General features: G+C 36.5%; 1 protein-coding gene across 1 annotated transcript; it reads left to right on the plus strand.

Moving 5' to 3' along the window:
- The first annotated feature begins 9,777 nt into the window (after positions 1–9,777).
- On the plus strand, positions 9,778–16,460 carry LOC145674344 (uncharacterized). The gene is made up of 2 exons (XM_081744275.1): positions 9,778–12,549; positions 15,393–16,460. The coding sequence occupies exons 1-2, from the start codon at positions 11,719–11,721 to the stop codon at positions 15,465–15,467; spliced, it is 906 nt and encodes a 301-aa protein (XP_081600401.1). The 5' UTR covers positions 9,778–11,718; the 3' UTR covers positions 15,468–16,460.
- Positions 16,461–21,528: the final 5,068 nt, after the last annotated feature.

Below are 21,528 nucleotides of genomic sequence, written 5' to 3' on the forward strand. Positions count from 1 at the left end.
TTGGGTAGCAACGGGAAAAATGGATTTGCCTCCTGATTGGTTTGGGTCTCTTACGTATAATAGCCCACGTAAAGGACAAGCCATTCTAGCATCATCTGCGGAAAGTGGCAATATAGCCAGTTCAGAGAAGAATGGTGAAGAACACGTTTCAGAACGTGCCTCAATCTCTGGTGAATTACCAATGATTGAGCACACAGCGCAACTGAAAGAGAAAGCCACAAGAGAACTTCAGGAAATTTTTGAGGATATACTGATGAAATACGATAATAATCCCGGAGAATTTCATTCTGCTATTAAAGCTTTACATCGGGCTCATAGACGTCTTATAACTGAATCCTCACTTTTGTCAGCTCTCCACTCGTATGGCAAAAAGGGATTGGGATTGTTAAAAGTATCGGCAGGACGCAGAGCAACCACCATTCCTGTACAACCCACAGCTGTCTCACGAAGGCGAACTCAGCTTCCAGGAAGAAAATGTCTTCAAACTGGACGTCCTCCTAAGTATAGTTTCACTCTCGAGCACGGATATTCTCGAAGTAAACGCTCGTTTATACATCCAAAATGTGACAGGCAGAAAGCGGCGGCTCCCCACTCTTTGTCAGAATGTATAAGTCAGAATGCGTCCTTAGGGAAATCACATGCAAAAAAATGAAAAAAATGTCTTGAAACTCACTTAAATGTAAGTTTTAATGTGCAGGTTGATAAAGGCTTACACACAGGGAAATGTTACTCAAAAAAAAAAAAAAAAAAAAAAAAAGCAAGTTGTACTAAGACTTACTGTTAAGATACAAGTATCTTGTATTATACAGGGTGTCCAATATACAATGCAACCTGGAGTTTGGGATAGTAGAACTTTTGAACCGGAAGTGGTACACAAATATTGGTTATACCAAAATAAAACACTGTTCATGCATATATTTTTAAACTAGAAAGCAACGATTGAAGTACACTAGGAACCACACAGTGTTGCCAGATGTAACCGAAGGTGTAAATCAATTTTTTTACAAGTCACGTAAATTAACTCATACGTATAGATGTTGTGTCGTTAATTTTCAGTTTGTATAGTTGGAGTAGCTTGGAAACTATGGAATGGAAAAAAGAATCTTTTAATTTCCACCGATAACTAATCGGACGAGGCCTCTGTAAGGGGTTACTAGGGAAAACGTGGTTTTCATAAATTAACATTCTGAATTGGCAACAGTGCTGATGTTTCAGTGTATTTTCGCGGATCCCAAGAGCTTCCGATATCCTTTGATCTGATTGGCCGATACAGATACATCATCACGAGTCATGACATACATATAGCACAAAGTAAATGCTAGCTGCTGTCGGGGCTGATTGGACTAGCGCAACACGCTAGTAAGGAAAATCGTTTTTGGCGTGGGTTCAAACCCTGCCTCCTGCCTAAGGAGAGTTTTTTTTAATAATTTTTAAATTTTTTTATAACACTTCTTTTGTTAAAATAATATTCAAAAAGTGATTTAACGATTACTTTTTAAAATTATCATTAAAATAAGTTTGCCCTTGTACTATACAGATCCAAAGCAAAAGCAGCAGCAGCAGCAGTAGTAGTAGTAGTAATAATAGGTGACGTCATCGGTACGTGGTCATTAAGAATGCTACTTCAGCCATGTTCTGACTGAACCTCTTGGGATCGGCGAAAATGCGATCTGTCTACATTATGCTATTTCTAAAATCAATGGAAAAGAAACTTTGAAATTATCGCGATAAAACTTTCTCACATGCACCCCGCAACACTGCTATTCATTGAATCAAAACGGGGGCACTTCTAGAATCTGCCGTGGAACTGACAATTCAGTTCGTGATGAATAGCAGTGTTGCCGGGTGCATGTACGTAAAAGTTTTATCACGATAATTTCAAAGTTTTTTTGAAAATTGTTTTGAGGAATTGCATAATGTAGACAGATCCTTAACACACCTTTTGATGCACTGAAACATCAGCACTGTTGCCAATTCAGAACGTTAATTTATGAAAACCACATTTTCCTTAGTAACCCCCTTACAGAGGCCTCATCCGATTAGTTATCGATGGAAATGAAAAATTCTTTTTTCCATTCTATAGTTTCCAAGCTACTCCAACTATACAAACTGAAAATTAACGACACAACATCTACACGTATAAGTTATGAGTCAATTTACGTGACTTGTAAGAAAAAAAAAAAAAAAGATTTACATCTTCGGTTACATCTGGCAACACTGTGTGGTTCCTAGTGTACTTCAGTCGTTGCTTCCTAGTTTAAAAATATATGTATGAACAAGGTTTCATTTTGGTATAACCATTATTTGTGTACCGCTTCCGGTTCAAAAGTTCTACTATCCCAAACTCCGGGTTGCATTGTATATTGAACACCCAGTACTTGTATATAATGTACAAGTATTATAATATACTTGTATAATATAGTATTGATATTAAAGCAAAGGAAACAGGTAAATAATAAGTGTATGCAACAGTTATCAGAGTACGTATTACAAATTCGTAAATGTGAGAGATAGAAAATATGTTTGTCAATTTATTTCAAGGTTCAATTTTATTTTCACTTCGAATACTTGTAAATTTGATTTCACCATAACCTTCGTTTGAAAACATAGTTGTAAATAAATGCGAGAATATGTAAAGATAGAATTTTCTGTGTTAGATTTAAGCATATTATATGTGCTAATGGTGGCCAAACTAACTAAGCTTAAATCATAAATGGGGAGGGAATGATTGCACAAATGTGGCATATCAAATTAGCACTGCAATAGTTGAAAGTGAAACAATATTTGATAATTGAAATTTATCTCCTGTGGTTAATTATAACTGCCTATAACGTGCTTTTTATTAGTGCTAATCTAAATGATTTAGTTAGTGCTGGTTGTAGCTAATATGAAGATGATTTGCCTTACATCTTTTTTATTGTGTTAGTAGTTTATCTCAATATTTGACAGACATATTAAATAGTAACTATACGATTTATCTGCTTTTTCCTTTTGATAAATGGAATCAGTTGTTAGGCAGTGTTCGGTTACTAACAATCGGAGAGAAATAATAATAAATAACTATTATATTTAATCACAGTGAAAGTGCCTAACTACATTTAATACGGTAGATGCGAAAGAAGTGTTCAAACTTAATCGTCTGAAATTTACGTTCAGTATAATAGAACCTAATTTAATCACTTTTTATGTATTTCGCAAGTGTATAAACGAGCTATCATCGTAATAAACTTCACTAACTTCAATTTGCTTCCAGATGTGACGTATTCTTTCAGTAATATATCGATAGTTTCGGATATTCATGTCTTCTTACCAGTAGCATCTGATTGTACTTGTTACTTCGAAAATTATGCTGAATCTAATAAAGCGATCATCGGTCTTAACCTTGGCAATACTGTGAATACTGATGGAAGCTATTCGGTTTATTGATACGTGGTCCTCTTGTTCATTTAATTTTTGAACAATCTGATAATTTTGAAGGCTTCTTTCTTCTTCGTCAGAGCCGTTAAATATTCTTTTTGCGCTTTCTGGTCTACATTCCTAGTCCTTAAATATACTGAAAAATCTACATTGTACTGAGTCAAAGATATTGTATTTCCTTTGCACTATTATCTACATTACTTAGTTGATAGAGGAACTGTAAAACAAATTCTGCACTGTCCACTGTAAAGCTGTAGACAAGGACTGCACCCCTATCCGTGTGGTTATGTTAGTCTATAAATAATTAATATGTTTGTTGTATAGCTTTGCTACAAGTCCTTTTTCTTTGATCATTGATATAGACACACACACACGTACATAACCACAGGGATAGTGTTTAGTCTTCTATAGTTTAACAAAGTGCAGTGTAGAATTTATTTCACAGTTCATCTACGAACTAATTAATGCAGATATTAATGCAAAGGAAATACAATAAGTCTAAATGCAATGTAGATCTTTCAGTTCATCGAAGGACTAGAAATGTAGACAAGAAAGTCCAAAAAGTGTATTTATCAAGAAGAAAAATGCACTTGAAATTATCAGATTCTTCAAGCATTAAATCATCCAGAGGACCACCGAACGAGGCGAGTAGATGTTTGGTAATGTTGTATTGTATTGAATTTATCTAAGCTATTTATGTTGGTTAGTTATTTTTAAATGTTAAAAATAACTTCTTAATGTTTTAGTGTTAATCTCATTAATGTAACACATTCGTTTGTGGCACATTGAAGTAATTGGCGTTCATTTGATGTTTTTATTGTTTATTTTTGGTATAGTAAGTGTAGTAAATTCTTTCCGTAAGCTTGCTACTACAAGAGAAAGTAGAGAATCGTCATAATGGAACTCACTGTAAAAAATATAGTTAATAAAATTTTTAAAAAATGTGAATAAATATACTCCTATTTTATTTATTTATTTTTACAATCAGAATTTATTTTGTACAAAAATTTAAAAGCAGTACTGAGATACGTACTGTCTTTTTAGGCTTCCAGTGACACAAATTTTGCATAAATCTAATTACCGAACTCCTTGAGATGAAGAAAAATACTGTCGATGTATTTTTCAAGTGTAAGTTCCAGTAGTTTTAATTTCATACAATGAGTGTGTGTCTCGAACGGATTTACATACACAAAGTAAATTATTTGTTAGTATTTTCTTGAGTAGACAGATTTATGTGTCACAACTTGGGCTACCCAAATATTTAGCTCCACTCAAAGTACGCGGAAAAGCTTCACTAAGTTTTACATACAACTAGAACTTTTTCCCCTCGTTAAACGTTCTTCGTCCTTAAGATGTTAATATTGATTAGTCTAGAGAACACGTTGAAAGATAATAAATTTATTTCTATATTGTCCACCAGAGAATTAAAGACTTAGGCCTGCTTTAGACGGAAGCACATAATGGCAGTTTCTCATTATTATTATTATTATTATTATTATTAAAAAAAAAAGTAAAGCAACAAATGCTTTGGCGTTTTTCACGCCATAGCATATCTTTTTGTATTTCTTGGATACAGTGCATGCCCCATTGAGTAAGATACTTCAATACTAAGACATCTATTTATCATGGTCATACTAGGTGTAAAGATGTACCAAACGTTTAGAGGTGGACTTCTTTCTAACGATACAGTGGGGTCCTGCTAATCTGAACTAATTGGGACCGAACCCTGTTCAGATTACCCGGATTAACAATAAAATCGTGGTTTGAAGCGGGTAATCGGATCTATTGTGTTGCAATATATAGCATATAATATTTCAAAACACGTTTTCTGACAACACTATATGTACTGTACTGGATAAGTTATAAATGTTGGGAAAATATGTTGCCTTTATTTTTCCACGTACCGTAGTTACAAATTTTCCCATTATGGCTGTATTATCTTTGTGTTGTTCACTCTGCAGCGGTCGGCAGTTTGTCAGCTGTTGTCTCAGTGCGAGCATTGTTTCCTCTGTTTTGAGCATTTGCGTATTACAGTGCGAGAGTCGATTGTTATGGCGAGTAAGCGTAAAGAAGACAAGCTAGACGCTCTAAAGCGTTTAGATAATGATTAAAGTGTGACTAAATTGGCCACAGAGTTAAATGTTGGCAAAGCTACAATTTGAGTGAAGAAAAAACCGTGCAAAGCTTGAACAATATTTAAAAAATACAAGTATCAATGAAAAAAAACTGTGTTTAACGAAAGTTTATTTTGTTTTTTTACGAAAACATGCGTCCATTTTCATCCTCTTTGTTATTAACTTCCTAAAATTGCGTATTTTTGCCACAATAAATAAATAAATAAAAATTTTCCTCCCGGACTTGTTCGGAATACCGGGACTTCACTGTACTTAAATTGAAGACTGTATCTTAGTTCTTAAAGAGAAACTGAAAGACATTCACGAACAATATTCCATGAGTTTGCTTTAAAGAAAAAAACACGCAGTACTGGTACTTCCAACTGTGCCTATTTCCTCTTAGTGACTGCCCTAAGTGGTTTCTCGGTGTAAAGTCTCCCGTTTTACTTGCACCATTAAGTTCGTTGATAACACGAATATAATCTTCGATCTTCTTGCTGGTTCAATGACAAGCATGCCTTTGGTGTACGGTGTCTTTGGTTCGATTCGTGGTGTAAGAGTCCAGACAATTTAATGAATTACGGTAGTTCGAATTCTACCTTTGGTTTACGTCTCATGTAGCATCAGTGCTTTTTTTACGATGAAGCAAAGAACAGAAATATTTTCCTAATGAATTATAATAGTTTTATCTTATTGTGCAACTTCAAGCTTACTGAAAAAAGGAAAGTAGTAAGCTGTACCCATTCTGTGCATGCAAGAAAGGAAGCGAAAAAAGTGGTCATAGCGCACTGTGTAGTAATTCCTTCTATTTTCTGATCTACTTCGAAAACTTAAGGAGACTGGTGTTGCAGATGTTAGCCAGGTAATATACTCTTGACATAGCCTGTTATACTGGATGTGCAACGGGAAAGAGTCAAAATTTGTTGAGTTGATTAACGTGGAATCCGCTTCACGTGAACTCCCGCCAAGAATCGAACCCGGATATCTCACGCCAAAGGTGCGTATACTAACCGCTTGGCCACGAAGGAGCTCTTAGTCAAAATTTGTACAACTCCATCTGTAACAAATTATCTTTGTGTTATTCTGGATAAATATAAAATATGGTGTTAATGAACTAAGCCAACAAACTGAAGGAATCCATTCCTCAAGAAAAAGTAGTTCTCTTAGGCATTGGGAAAAGTACAATGTACACATCGAGATTATATTATAAGAGTCTTTGTATTATCTGTTATCTCAAACGAGTGTACATAGTTTTAGAGCTAGGATTGTCCAAAATGCAAAAATCAACACACGCTATTTTGAACATACGGAGCTTGGTGTAAAAAGAAAAAAAAAAATAGATTTCTTCAATGTGCAATATATGCATAGAAGATTCCCTAAGGACAAAATTTCAGTCATACTCCTAGCAGAATTATGGAAGACGACCAGGACGTTAAAATGGGTTTAAATTATGCTCTTTAAAAAACATGAAATTTTCTTTATTTTGATGTAAAGAATCACCTCTTTCACTTTGTCGACATAGTTCAATAACACCAGGGGCGGAGCTATGGAGGAGCATTGCCCCAACTTTTTGACAAAAAATAAAAAATGCTACGTATAAGATAATAAAAATTCCACGGTTGTTCTGAAGGTCTGTCCCCCAGCAGAGAATTTCTAACTCCGCTTATGATTAACACCCTGTATATATTCGCTCGGCAAAATCGTTTTGGTGCAGATTTACAATAGGTAGATATGAAAATGGTGAATAAGTTGGTTTTTGGCTATGTAATGTACTTGGCAGTAAAAAGTTAATATTTCACGAATTTGAGTGTGCAACTCTAAAAAAAAAAAAAAAAAAAAAAAAAAAAAAGTTTAGGGTATGTAATCCACTTTTTACCCTTCAGAAACACGTTCTAAGGCAATTGGTGCTAAAAGACTTAATGTAAGTCATTCTAATCATTAATGTAAGTTTGCAGTCCTAAAATGGGATAGTGTGGGTTTGGTGACTCCGCCCACATATTGAGGCTACTAGTACAATAAGCTTTTCAAATTGGCGTGGGAGAGCTGGGTACGAATCCTGGCGAGAATTCATGTTGCTCGGATTCCACGCTAATTAGTAGGTCCCGTCTCATATAGCCTCTTTACTGAAAGGAACGTTAACTCAAAATCAACTCAACTGAACTCAAGCCTTTCAAAATTATTTTAGGCTACATCATTTCTTTCGTACTTTTTTAATGTGGCCTTCTTAAAATAGGCCACACCTCCATGTTACATCAGTAGCACCCATATTTTTAATATGTACGTGGTAATTTAGGCATGAGGCTGTAAAATGAGACAGCAGACTCTCTGCAAGTTCACTCAAGCACACAATTCTACCAAATGGAAATTTATAGGTAAAATACGATATGAAACATTTTTTCTCAAAGAATGAGAGTGTAAATGTAATTACTGTCAGCACACAGCATGTTGAAATGAGGTAGTATGTTTAGTACAAGGGTCCAGAAGCACGTAAAAACACAAAATTTACAGGCGAAATGAATGATGCAAGTACTTAGACGTAACATAACGTAACTAAACTAACCTAATATTGGTAGAAATAAGCGAAATACTATCATTTTTGGGAAAATTGTGCGGGACCCCTACACTAATATAACATAAACTAACATAACCTACCCTAAACTAAGCGAATGTGAACAGAAATTACCAAAATTGTAACATTTTTTAGAGAAAATAGCTGGACCCCTTCTGCTAAACATAGGCCGAAATGAGTTTTGAGTGATAGTGGATGTATTGTGCTCTTCCCGTATCCACGTTTCTGCATATACCTCCTGTCGATGACGCGCCTGCTCCCTACGGACGACAACCTCGCCTAGCATGAGCCTCCCTGCTGTGCTCCAGTCCTGATTCGGTTTGATAGCATTTTTGCTTTTTAGAGCCTACCTAGCAAAAAGTATGTATACTGAGCCCTCCTTAAGTCAATCTGCAAGTTCTGCTAATGGAGCTCTTCATTTAATGCATGCTCTGCTAATAGAAATACAAAGTTCGGTAACTCTTTACTTTGGGCAAGGCAATGATATACTATCAATACATATTATTGCCGAGCGAGCATCAGCGAGTGAAGGCGGGTTAGAGCCCCGCAGGGCACGTTGTTTTCTGCCTTTCCTTCTTGGGAACTGTAACTATAACTGCGGGAACCGGTTCAGATTCATTGCTTATTCACTGCCTTGCCTAAAGTAAAGACTTGCCCAAAGTTCTAACCAGACCTGAAAATGTAAGATATGTGTCAAAATTTGGTAGAACTTTGAAATCAAATGAAATATTTGAGTTTTACGTCCCACGATTATGCCGGTTAGGCTAAAGGAGACGGTGATTATGAGAAATGAATGAAATTGTGGAATGAAGTGGGAGGAAACGGGAGAACCCCGAGAAAACCCACGCACAAAGTGTTTGTCCACCACAAAGTTCACTTGGCGGGAGCAGAGTTTGAACCCGGGACCCCATGCACCAGAGGTGAACGCTCTACCACTGAGCCACCGTGGCTCCACTTTGGTAGAACTGTCTGCTCAAATCATATACTCTGCAAATTATGTCAAGAAAAATAAGATATTTATTTTAATTTGCGTGTTGTAAATGTGCATGTAGTTTTTGTTATACTGCATAATTTTCGAAGTTACTTTTGTTTAAGTGACGCAGTGAAAACTGTTTAATAAACTAAAAGCTACTAAAGGTTATTGCACTACGAAAACGCAATGTATTTCTATTATTCTACTTGTGCAGAGAGAATTGTGCTTATTACAAGGAATTATATGCTATGTATGTATTAAGAATTCTCTATTATGCTTTGCATATAGCACAATACTATACTATAGTAAACCATAAACACGCTTATTTAATTAGAGAATTCATTGTATGCTCAGTGCTCGTTTTTTGTTTAATATTCCGGTGATCTAGTTCTGTCACAGAACTTCTGAGAGTCGAATTGAAATCACGGAATCAAAACCAAGAGTGATTTGTGACGTCAGAACACTCAACCAATCAGAATACAGTAATGTGGATTCTCGGGCGTAAAAAAAAAATATGCCATCGGGAAGGCTTCCTCTACGTGCAAAACAAGAGGCTGCTCCCTGTTGACTGCAAACTACGGTAAGGGTAATGTAGATCGAAATGGGTTCTGTGAATCTATAAGAATGGGAACGTGATACGTAAATTATAGTGACTTAGTGAGAATTACTTCTGTTTGAAACTATGGCTTTGGAAGATTGAGATATTGCAAATGAAGGTGATAATAGTGGATATTTAATATAACAAGTATTTATACAACCCATTGCGAGTAAGTCATTGATATCTTTGAAAGTTTCAAAATTTGATTTATTATGTGTGACTTACAGAGGAGGTGGGAGAATTAGTGAAGGGGTCCTCTATGTTAATCCCATTTGGCGATTTTATTTTTATTCTAAATTTATAGAGGATTCAGTCACTGGCTCTGTTCACTGTTTCTCTCAAGGTAAGCTTCATGTTAGTTTCAAAAGTTGAAAAAAAAGAGTGTTTTTAAGAATTCATGCTTGCCCTCTCCTTACTCGAAACCTTGAAGGAGGATTTCATAAAACAGAAGGGAAAGGAGTTGTTAAATATTTTTTGTGAAAAAAAATAAGCTTTTGTGTTAAAACTACCGTTTGACTTGACGTTACAAATTTTCAAATACGGAACTTTAATTGTTTGCTATGAATACATCTATTATTGTTGTTTTCTATACTTATCTGTTACAATAAATTGTTAACTACTTTGGAATTTTTGGGAAGTCACAATTTCAAGAAGTAGATTAGATCCTTACCCCATTGATTTGGTATTCAAAAAAAACACATCTTTAAAATAAGATAAAGGAATTAAAGTAATATAATTTTTGGAAAGTAGAAATTACTCCATTACCCGTAGTGCAAAAGTAAACTTGTATTTCGGTGGAATTGTCCAGTGGTTCCTCCTTCGAAAAAAAACGTTTTGAAGGTAGGAGCTAGGGTTGGTCTACCGAGGTATAGGTTTACATGTTGCACTGAATTATGTATGTTGTGGTTCTCCGCAACATATATAATTTTAAAAGTCTGCAGTCAACAGCGTACTTTCCAAAATGTTTGTATGTCGGAAGGATCTTGTAAGAATTGCCCCCCCCCCTTCAAATTTGTGTAACGTTTGAAATTCAGCTGGTTAGATTCAAAATTATTTTATGCGCCTAACATTGGGGTCATTTTGTATTATTCTAGTATCATTACTATATTTTTGTCTTGTGAATTACGTTAGCAATATGGCACAGAATTACGATAGGAGGGCCAGAGATTTAAATTTTCCTTCGGGACGTAATAATGAGGGAGAAACCTCTAGTACAAGTAGTGATGAGTTTTTTGGGTACTCATATGAATTTGAAAACCAAATATTTGAACGTGGGGGTGGATTTAGTCAACAACTAACCCAACAAAATTTCAGTGGCGGAGCCAGAGGCTGTAATGAAAATAGGAGTACTATCCAAAATACTTCCTTTTCAAATAATTTGACTCTAAATTTCAGTAAACAAGCTTCGGATGGTGTTTATCAAGCTCTAATTAATGAAATAAATTCACTTCCTATTATAGATGGTTCTAATACGGAACTAACATTTAAATTTCTACTGAAATTGGATAGTATTGTGAGAAATAAGAATTTACCCTTAGATTTGGTTCTCATTGCCTGTCTTTCACGTTCTAGAGGTGAAGTTCAGGAAATGATACAGGTCCTTATCGGTGGTTCTTATTCGTGGCAAACTATTTGTAGAAGAATTATGCTCAGATTTATCTCTACTGTTGCTCGTACCCAGTTCAAGTCATAATATTTTTACACTATGCAGAGTGAGGATCAAACGCTTTTTGAATTTGCAGATCTTAAATTAAGCATTATTAACGTCCTTGACATGTCATTTAGCGAAAATTCTGTTTGTGATCTTATATGTAACATGGTCTGTCCTTCTGCCCATATGTTTTTGGTAGAACATGGGATGCCTCATACGTTTGAGCAATTAATGTCTTTGTCAGCTAGATATGATATGTTGCATAGATATAAGGCCGATTATTATAAACTGCAAACACCTGTTAGGGGAAATCGGGATATGGTACCATCGGGATATGGTACCATCCCGGAAATCGTCTGCTATGGTCGGTGTTAAAATACTAGAGATCAAGTAATTATGCAATCAAGGCAACCCACTCCAAGGTGTTATTATAACCCCCCTCAATTATTAAGTAATAATGTTGATCAAATTGGTGGGAATAGTCAGACATGTGTAAAGGACTGTGTTCAACCCTGTGATTGGTCAAGGGAGAGTGAGAACTTACTGGAAAATACCCCCTTTTTTCAAAAACTAATTATTGAACCGGTTTATATAAAAGGGAAGTGTGTAAATTGCTTAGTGGATACTGGTAGTACTTGCAATTACATTAGTAAACGGTATTTTGAGCAATTGAAGAAACAGTGTAAAATTAAAGTGGAAAATGTTAGTGTTCAGACTACTGGATTAGGAAACATTCAAGTATCGGTAAATCAACGTGTTCGAATTTACTTTAAAATGGGAGGACAACAATTCTCAGGAAACTTTTATATAGTTGAAGCAACAGACTTTGACATTTTGCTAGGAAACTGTTTTCATTCAAAATTTAATGCCGTTATTGACATCTCCAATGGAGTGTATAAGGTCCAATCTCGAAAATTAGTTGTTCCTATTCGAGAAACCCCGTTATTAGCAGTTACTCCTCGCTCTTCCCTATCTACTTCTAGGGAAGAGGTCAGTAGACAGCAACCAGCACGCTCCTTTGGTTTGCCGAAAACTTTACCTCGCCCTAGGCCTACACAAAATTTTTCGAACACGATTGGGATGTCAACGTCTACTCTGCCGGCTTCTGTGGCTCCAGGGGTCTGTAGGAGAGATGTCGCAGTCGGAGTTTCCTTTGATCCGGAATTGGAGGTGCAGTTTGATCATTCAGTTTTACATCCGGAGACGTCCGAAAGGGAAGAAAAAAAGGTAATTATACTGTTTCATCAGAACTTTTACAGAAAAACCCTGAATTACAAAATTATGTTGATAACTTAGTAGAGAATTTTAATGATGTTATTACCACGAAGATAGGAAGAGTTAAAAACTTTACATATAATATTGAATTGTCAGATAACACTCCTATTCGTCAACAGCCGTACCAAATACCCACCAATAAACAAAAGGAACTTGAAGAATATATTAAAAATTTAGTTAAAGAGGGAATTGTAGAAGAAATTGATTATTCCCCCTTTACATCTCCCTGTTTCTTGGTTACAAATGCTGATAAGAGTAGGACGCTCGTAGTGGCGTATGGTGAAATCAATCAGATAATAATTGCACAGAGTTTTCCGTCTCCGAATATGGAAAATGTGATTTCTAGCATTTCAAATCATTAGATTTTTTCAATTTTCAATATCCGAAGCAGTTTCTATCAGTTATCTTTGTCTAAGGAATGCAGAAATTATACTGCTTTTGTAACCAAGAATAAGGTTTATCGTTTTACAGCTTGTCCCATGGGTTTGAAAGTTTCTCCATTCGTTTTAAGTAATATAATGAATAAGGTGTTCCGTGATCTTGTTGTTAAAAATCTTGAAATATTTTTTGATGACATTTTATTGTTGAGTTCGGATCTAGATAGCCATAAAAACTGGTTGAAGAGGTATTATCTCGTCTCACGAAATAGGGTATTACAATTTCTCCCAAGAAAACGCATTTATTTCAAACTAGTATTAAGTATTTGGGCTTCCGTTTTGAAAACGGTAATATGAGTATAGATCCTGAGCGAGTAAAGGCGATAAAGGATATACCACGGCCAAAGAATCGTAAAGGAGTCAATAGAATTTGTTCATCCTTAATTTCTATTCTAAATTTATTTATAAGTATTCAGAATTAATAGCACCATTACAAGAACTTAGGTCAACTAAACATCCTTTTAAATGGACAAAGATTCATGATCAAGCTCTTCAAAATTTAAAGCAAGCCTTTTGTGAGCATGTGATTTTAAGAGTTCCTTATATGAACTCTAGTTTCGTAATTCATTGCGATTCTAGTCTTCGTCATTTTTCTGGGGTCCTTTCACAATATGATGAAAATGGAAACTTACGACCAGTTTCCTTATTCTCAAAAGCTATTCCTCCATCAGACTGGAGTAAGAATATATATGAATTGGAGACGAAATCTTTGTGCGTTTGTTTGGAAAAATTTGAATACTATTTGCATAATCCTTTTGTAGTTTATTCTGACTCTAAAAGTTTAACTTGGCTTTTGACCAATCATAAGCGCCAGAGACGTTATGGAACCTTACTCGAGAAAATAGCTCGTTTTAAATTCCGAATTGTTCACATAAGGAGTATGATAAATACAGTTGCAGATTTTCTGTCCAGGGTTGGAAATTATTTAGAGTTTTATACCAAAGATGAAAATGTAGTAGAAGTGGTAAAAGATCGAGGGAAAAAAGTAAATGTTTCATTTTTCAATTTCTGGCAGTATCCTAATTTCAGTGAACCCTTAGCAGAACAACAGCGTAAAGATCCACACCTGAAAGAGATTATTGATAAGCTAGAACGAAAGGAAGAGGTAAGCCAATATAAACTTCAACCAAAAAATTCTTTTGAAGAAAACAAAAGGGAAAGGTGGAAATGGTTTTCGAGTTGTTATTCCTCCAAAGTTAATAAAGTCCATAATTTAGTATACTCACCAGCCCTTAGTTAATGGTGGTCATATGGGTGTAAGAAAAACTATAGCGAAGGTATCTTCTCGTTATACATGGCCTAATATGGTTGAACATACAAAATAATACATAAAAAAGTGCCATATTTGCCAAACCTGTAAAGAAAGTGGTTCAAAACCAATAGGGATTTATTATTCCAGGAAAATTAAACATCCAAATTATGTTTGGCATATTGACACGGCGGGGCGTCTTCCTAAAAGCTCAGGTTACGAATATATCTTAGTAGTAACTGATTCTTTCAGTAGATTTGTCATGTTAGAACCTTTGAGATGTTTAACATCTAAAATTATTTGTTCTAAATTACTTGAACTGTTTTTGCGCTACGGGTTTCCAGGGAAGGTTCTTCACGACAACGCTTCCTATTTTGCCTCAGAATACTTCAGCCAATTCTTATATACGTATGGTATTCAGGGGATAAAGACCTCTCCATATAACCCTTCTCCGAATCAATCAGAGAGAACGGTGCGTTCGGTGAAAAATTTGCTCAAGGCATATGTTGATAAGAGTCAAAGGAACTGGGTCCATTTACTATCGAAAATAGCATTTACTATCAACATGAGCCAAAGTGAGAGTATTGGGGTCGCACCTTGTGAAGCTTTTATGGGACGGAAGTTCTTTCATCCTTTGGATGCTAAATGGTTGATGGATCTTGAGATTTTAGACGAAGATCAAAATAAAGAACAGAAATTCAAAAATATCTGTAAGAACATTGAAAGATCCTGGAAACATAGTGAAAAGGTTTATTCGCAAAAACATGTACCAGTAAACCTTGAAATCGGTGATTCAGTTTTGGTTAAAAAGATGTTAAAATTGTCTGCTGAAAAACATTTTAATCCTAAAATCGCGCCAATTTATGGTGGTCCTTTCCGTGTCCTGAGCAAGCCAACACCCAATACTGTTTAGTTGGAAAACATTGAGAACCCACAAACAAGAATAAAAAGACATGTTATGTTTTGTAAAGAATATGTCCCAGCTGAAAATGTAGAAAATAGAGGTAATAATAGCAATTAAATTGTTAAGTGATGATATTTTATATAATTGTAAAATGATTGTTGGAACTTTTGATGTTTGTTTGTTATGTCTCATTCTATTCCTGCAGGAAAAGAGTATCATCCATCATCATTGTGTTTGTCATCGTTTTGTAATCGTCACTGTTAACTGCATGTACTCCTGAGAACGGGAATGAATTGTAAAGAAGGAACGACCATGAGGTTTGGAAAAAAAATTTGGAATTGGGGTAATGTACAATTCTAATAATTAATCTTTGTATTGGTTTGAAAACTTATCCCTGTGACCCCAGGGAACTATATATGTTACGATTAATTATTATCATTGTATTATCAAATTGTAAATGAAACCCCCTTTCAATGTTTCCGTCAAAGTAGACTGGCAACCCTGTTTTTTCAAGCTACTGCGTAATGGCTCTCTCCCGAGTCCGGCTGCGCGATTGGGTAGCTGACGTCATCGGGAAGGCTTCCTCTACGTGCAAAACACGAGGCTGCTCCCTGTTGACTGCAAACTACGGTAAGGGTAATGTAGATCGAAATGGGTTCTGTGAATTTATAAGAATGGGAACGTGATACGTAAATTATAGTGACTTAGTGAGAATTACTTCTGTTTGAAACTATGGCTTTGGAAGATTGAGATATTGCAGATGAAGGTGATAATAGTGGATATTTAATATAACAAGTATTTATACAACCCATTGCGAGTAAGTCATTGATATCTTTGGAAGTTTCAAAATTTGATTTATTATGTGTGACTTACAGAGGAGGTGGGAGAATTAGTGAAGGGGTCCTCTATGTTAATCCCATTTGGCATTTTTATTTGTATTCTAAATTTATAGAGGATTCAGTCACTGGCTCTGTTCACTGTTTCTCTCAAGGTAAGCTTCATGTTAGTTTCAAAAGTTGAAAAAAAAAGTCAGAGTGTTTTTAAGAATTCATGCTTGCTCTCTCCTTACTCGGAACCTTGAAAGAGGATTTCATAAAACAGAATGGAAAGGAGTTGTTAAATATTTTTTTTTTAAAAAAGTAAGATTTTGTGTTAAAACTACCGTTTGATTTGATTGAAACAAGTATTCGTTCCCAGTTTAAGGCTCGATTTGTTTCTTCCATTAAAGGTTTCAAGTTACAAATTTTCAAATACGGAACTTTAATTGTTTGCTATGAATACATCTATTATTGTTGTTTTCTATACTTATCTGTTACAATAAATTGTTAACTACTTTGAAATTTTTGGGAAGTCACAATTTCAAGAAGTAGATTAGATCCTTACCCCATTGATTTGGTATTCAAAAAAAAAAACATTTTTAAAAATAAGATAAAGGAATTAAAGTAATATAATTTTTGGAAAGTAGAAATTGCTCCATTACCCGTAGTGCAAAAGTAAACTTGTATTTCGGTGCAATTGTCCAGTGGTTCCTCCTTCGAAAAAAAAAGTTTTGAAGGTAGGAGCTAGGTTTGGTCTACCGAGGTATAGGTTTACATGTTGCACTGAATTATGTATGTTGTGGTTCTCCGCAACAGCTGGCTGGCACCCCTCCCCCTGATTTTTTCGATGCGCCTTATGGGTCCACCGTGTCCAACATTGACAACATCCCACTATCACCTCCCGTTCTCTCCATATAAGTTAACGACATTTTGCCTAAAGAGGGCTCTGCCGTGGCCCCATGACTACCCATGACAATGACTCGTCGTTAATTTTGCATTGAAATCGCTTAGTTTTCTGAGTACTATGAGTGCATACTGTCCAACGTTGCTCCCATCACTCTACAGTTTCCCGTTCTCTCGATATAAATTGCTAATATTTGGTTTGTAACTTAGATATGGCGTTACAAGCATTACGTTTGAAGAAGAATTTAGGAAGATATTGCCTTGCCACAAACAACACCTATTATTATTATTATTATTATATTTATTATTATTATTATTATTATTATTGTGGTTGTTGTTTTTGTTGTTTTACTTCCCACTAATGTTGCCTACCTTTATTTGCATTGCAATGTGTTACTAAAAAGCAAATCAAATAACACTCCTCGCCATTCACGCTCCGGAACTCGAAATACACGATTTACAGTTCTCTGTGTTGGGGAAAAGCACATCTATTATATTATTCTTTCAAATGTCACGTTTCCTAAGTTACTTCACTTTCAATGTGTAATTTCATATCATCACTAACAATCATCTTGTCCCGATAGGAAAATAACTCCCTCCTGCAAAAAATGCCTGACCGTAGCGAAAGGGCGTGAACCATCTTTATGCGATTAATCGGGTCCAATATTTCAATAAGTCCCTGCACACAAATATTTCAGTAAAAGAGGAAAAGTTATTCAAACTTTCTGAATACCTATTTATGGGCGAAATTTGGTTCCCTTGGAACTTTTTAAGAGTTTGAAGGGCCGGCATTTTGAACATTTTCATCTGATTATTCTGGTTAACGAACTCAAGATATTTCAACAATTAATGTTTGTGCCAAGTTTCGTCTCAATCCGCTGAACATTAGGGTGGTTATGACAGTCACAAATAGCGTTATATATATATACAGATAGATAGATAAATAGACACACAGAGGGAGAGAGACAAAATGTTTTGCTCTCTTCTCGCACCTGTGGTGCGTCACAGCTAAACCGGTCCCCTTTGCAAAGCATATTGACTAGCCTAACCTAAACATAAGCCTCTTACTTTGCTAACGTAGAAATGTGCTCGGGAGGTGTAAGGCATGTAGAAGTTGTATTTTTAGTAACCATGAGTATGGTCCACATCCATGTTTTTCTTTTTACTTTATGCAGCTACTTCGGAACGTTCAATTTTATTCTTCACTGATTGCAAATGGCGTTTACATTCAAAATTAGAGAAATTTTGGTGGCATTTGTTCGGATATTCTTTTCTTTCTAAATGAAGAAAAGAATAAAAGCAATACGCAAAGACAAAAAGTATTATCAATACTAAACATTACCAATAATAATTGCTACGAAAATCTAAACGACCTCTTTTACCCTCTCATGAGCTTTATGTATTATTAACAAAAATTTTTAAAAAATATCCTTGATGGGGATTCGAACTAGCGACCTTCGCACTTGTAAGCCAGCATCTTAACCACTACAACATGTTCATAGCATGGTGTTCTTTTAATCGTCGGCGTATTTGTTGTATTTGTGTTTTATGTTCCCACTTCGACAATTTTTACTCTTTTTTTAAGTTTAACAGCTATTTCTGGCTTTCTCGTTCGGTGTCGTCCTTTATTTACATTATGCACTATTCGCATTCACAGCTTGTGGCCCTCTGCAATGTCTTATTCAGATTAAACTTTTATTCTGCCCCTCAGTAAACATTTGATTGATTTAATTCTCATACTCTCCACGGATGGAGCGCAGGAATGCGAGACTCGAAAAATAGGAGTACATTTTCTTTCCTGACAGATAATACATGATAACAACATTGAAGTAAAAGGACGCCTTATTCTAAGGAGAACAAGGTACAATTCATGGTTTATACAATGAATAGTGTTGATGCTAAAGCTGTTTGAATAAAAAATTGAATGAAAATATATTATCCATAACTGGTTAGAAAAATTGGTAAATCGGCTAGAGCATCAAGACTATTTCTCCTAGGACCATCCTTCCCAGACAGCACAATGCACGTACAGTATCCGTATATTACATGTACAATTGCACGGATGCAACATGTGCGTCATCTGTATAAATGCACGCCTGTACATGTGATGCACATATACATGCCAGGTCCTATTCAACATCTTCCCGTGCACAGCATATGTGCAGTGCACACGTACATGTCCTGCACAAATGGTTTACACCTACCGCGCAGGTGATTTACAAGTAGCACGTATTCGATTTACATGTAGTTCACAGGTGATTTACACGCAGTACCCAAGTGATTTACATGTAGGACAGAGATGATTTACGTGTAGCACACGGGTGATTTACACGCAGTACCCAGGTGATTTACATGTAGGACAGAGATGATTTACACGTAACATACATTTGATTTACACGCAGTACCCAGGTCATTCACATGTAGGACAGAGATGATTTACACGTAACACACAGGCGATTTACAAGCAGTACCCAGATGATTTGCATGTAGGACAGAGATGATTTACACGTAACATACAGGTGATTTACACGCAGTACCCAGATGATTTGCATGTACGATAGAGATTATTTGAAGCAGTACAAAGATGACTTACATGTAGTGCACAGGTGATTTCCTAGTAGTACAGAGGTGATGTAAAAGCAAATTTGAGATGCAGCGAAAAAAGTTTATATCTTTGGTGTCTTATGCAGTAACACCATCTTTAACTGCAATTTTTTCCCTCTGTCTTTAATTCCCATCAAACAATGGGCGGGCCTCACACGGTGATGCCGTCTCTATGGCCAGAGTGGTGTTTTTACTATTTGAAGAGAATTATTGTGGTTGGATACAGGTTGCTAGTATAGGGAAGATGCAAGCAAAAAGCTTCTCAGTTATAGTGATGGTGTGTCCAATTATCGGAAATGCCACGTGTCAAGGGATGGGTTAGTGTGAGGTGAGTTAGAGAGGTTCTTCAGTGATGTCTTGTGAAAGCATATATTGCGGTAAAGGTATTATCTATAGATATGAGGATGGTGTTGGTATATTTGACGCTCAGGGTTGTAGTCATCGGAATTGGTTTCTCGTTCGTAAATTGCCAGTAGATGGTCGATTGGAGGATATCCAGTATGGGGGAGAGCAGGGGTCTCACTTAAGAGGGCCATTAGCGTTTCATGTGATGCTGCTATATGGTGAGTAATGTAACGCGTGCGTAGGCGATAGAGGTGGTCCAAGATATGAGGCATTGTAGTGCCTTGATAGAGCTCAGCATTGGGGGTTCGATTAGTTAGAGAGTACGCAATGCGTAAGGCCTGACGCTCGAGGAGTTGTAGGCGATTATAAAAGTGAGCAGTCGCCGAAAGCCAAGTTAGATGACCGTACGTCATAGCTGATCGAACGAAAACTTTGTAGGTATGCAGTAAGATGTTAGCATTTAAGCCCCAGGTTGTGCCTTTTAAGTTTCTCAAGAGGTTGAGTCGACGGCGGACGTCTTGCTCGAGAACAGTCAGGTGGGTGAGCCATGTAAGTTGTTTATCGAAACGAACCCCAAGATATTTAACACTATTGCTGAGCGAGATCTCTGAGTCCAGTACCATAATAAGTATCAGCTCCGGATTGCGTGTGGGACAGTACTTGCGTTTGTTGCTAGCAAAAAGTGTCATTTGTGTTTTGGTTGGGTTTAATTTTAATTTCCAGCTCAAGCACCAGGAGATTAGGTTATCTATGGCTGCCTGTAATTGTAGATTAATGCGCTCGACAGAGGATCCGAGAGCGAGATAGGCGGTATCATCTGCGAACTGTAAAGCATGAATTGGTGGTGAGGGAGTAGGCATGTCAGCTACATATAGGATGTAGAGAAGTGGAGAGATTACGGATCCTTGAGGGACTCCTGCTCGTAATAGAAATTCGTGCGAATGTCCTTGGTGCAGTTGGATAAATGCACAACGCTGGTAGAGAAAGTTGGCGATCACTCGTACGTAATGAAGTGGGAGTAGGCGCTTTAGTTTGTATAGTAGCCCCTCGTGCCAGACAGTATGGAATGCACGTTCGATATCGAAAGAAATGAGCACAGATGGTAAGTGTTTATTAAAGTGATTCAGTACGAGTGAAGAGAGTTTCAGGAGTTGGTCGCCAGTGGCCAAGAAAGGTCGAAAGCCTGCCTGTGTAGAAGGAAGAATATTTCGTGCGGCAAGGAAAGGATGGAGTCGTTTCACAAGGATCCGTTCCAGTGTTTTACTGAAGACAGATGTTAGGCTGATAGGTCTGTATGATGTGATTAATGCCGGGTCTTCGCGTGGTTTTAAGAAGACGAGGATTTTTGCGAGCTTCCTCTGGTTAGGGATATAACCTGTGGTAAGAATGAGAGTATAGAGGACTGCGAGCAGGGTATGGAAAAGTGGGGGAGCCTGAGAAAGTTGCCTGTAGGTTATTTTGTCTGCTCCTGGTGCTGTATTAAGTCTATCCTGAAGTACATGGTGGATATCCTCGGAAGTTATTGGGGCTAGAAGAGCATCTGTATCATTTAGTGGGTCGCCAAACTGAGCTTGGAGTAAGGGTTGAGTTGGATCACCCTCTATGGCAATATGATGAAGTGATGGATGGACAAAAATGGGATCTGAGTGGGGTGTAAAGGCCGTTTCGAAG

This window comes from Thermobia domestica, chromosome 17 (assembly GCF_964235325.1).
Source record: "Thermobia domestica chromosome 17, izTheDome1.hap1.1, whole genome shotgun sequence".
Lineage (NCBI taxonomy): Eukaryota > Metazoa > Arthropoda > Insecta > Zygentoma > Lepismatidae > Thermobia > Thermobia domestica.

Bases quoted from the DNA above. Each gene is read 5' to 3' on its own strand.
- LOC145674344 (XM_081744275.1), top strand. From the start codon at position 11,719: ATGCAATCAAGGCAACCCACTCCAAGGTGTTATTATAACCCCCCTCAA. The intron at 12,550-15,392 runs GTAATTATACTG...CTATTCCTGCAG, and splicing joins CCGAAAGGGAAGAAAAAAAG to GAAAAGAGTATCATCCATCA.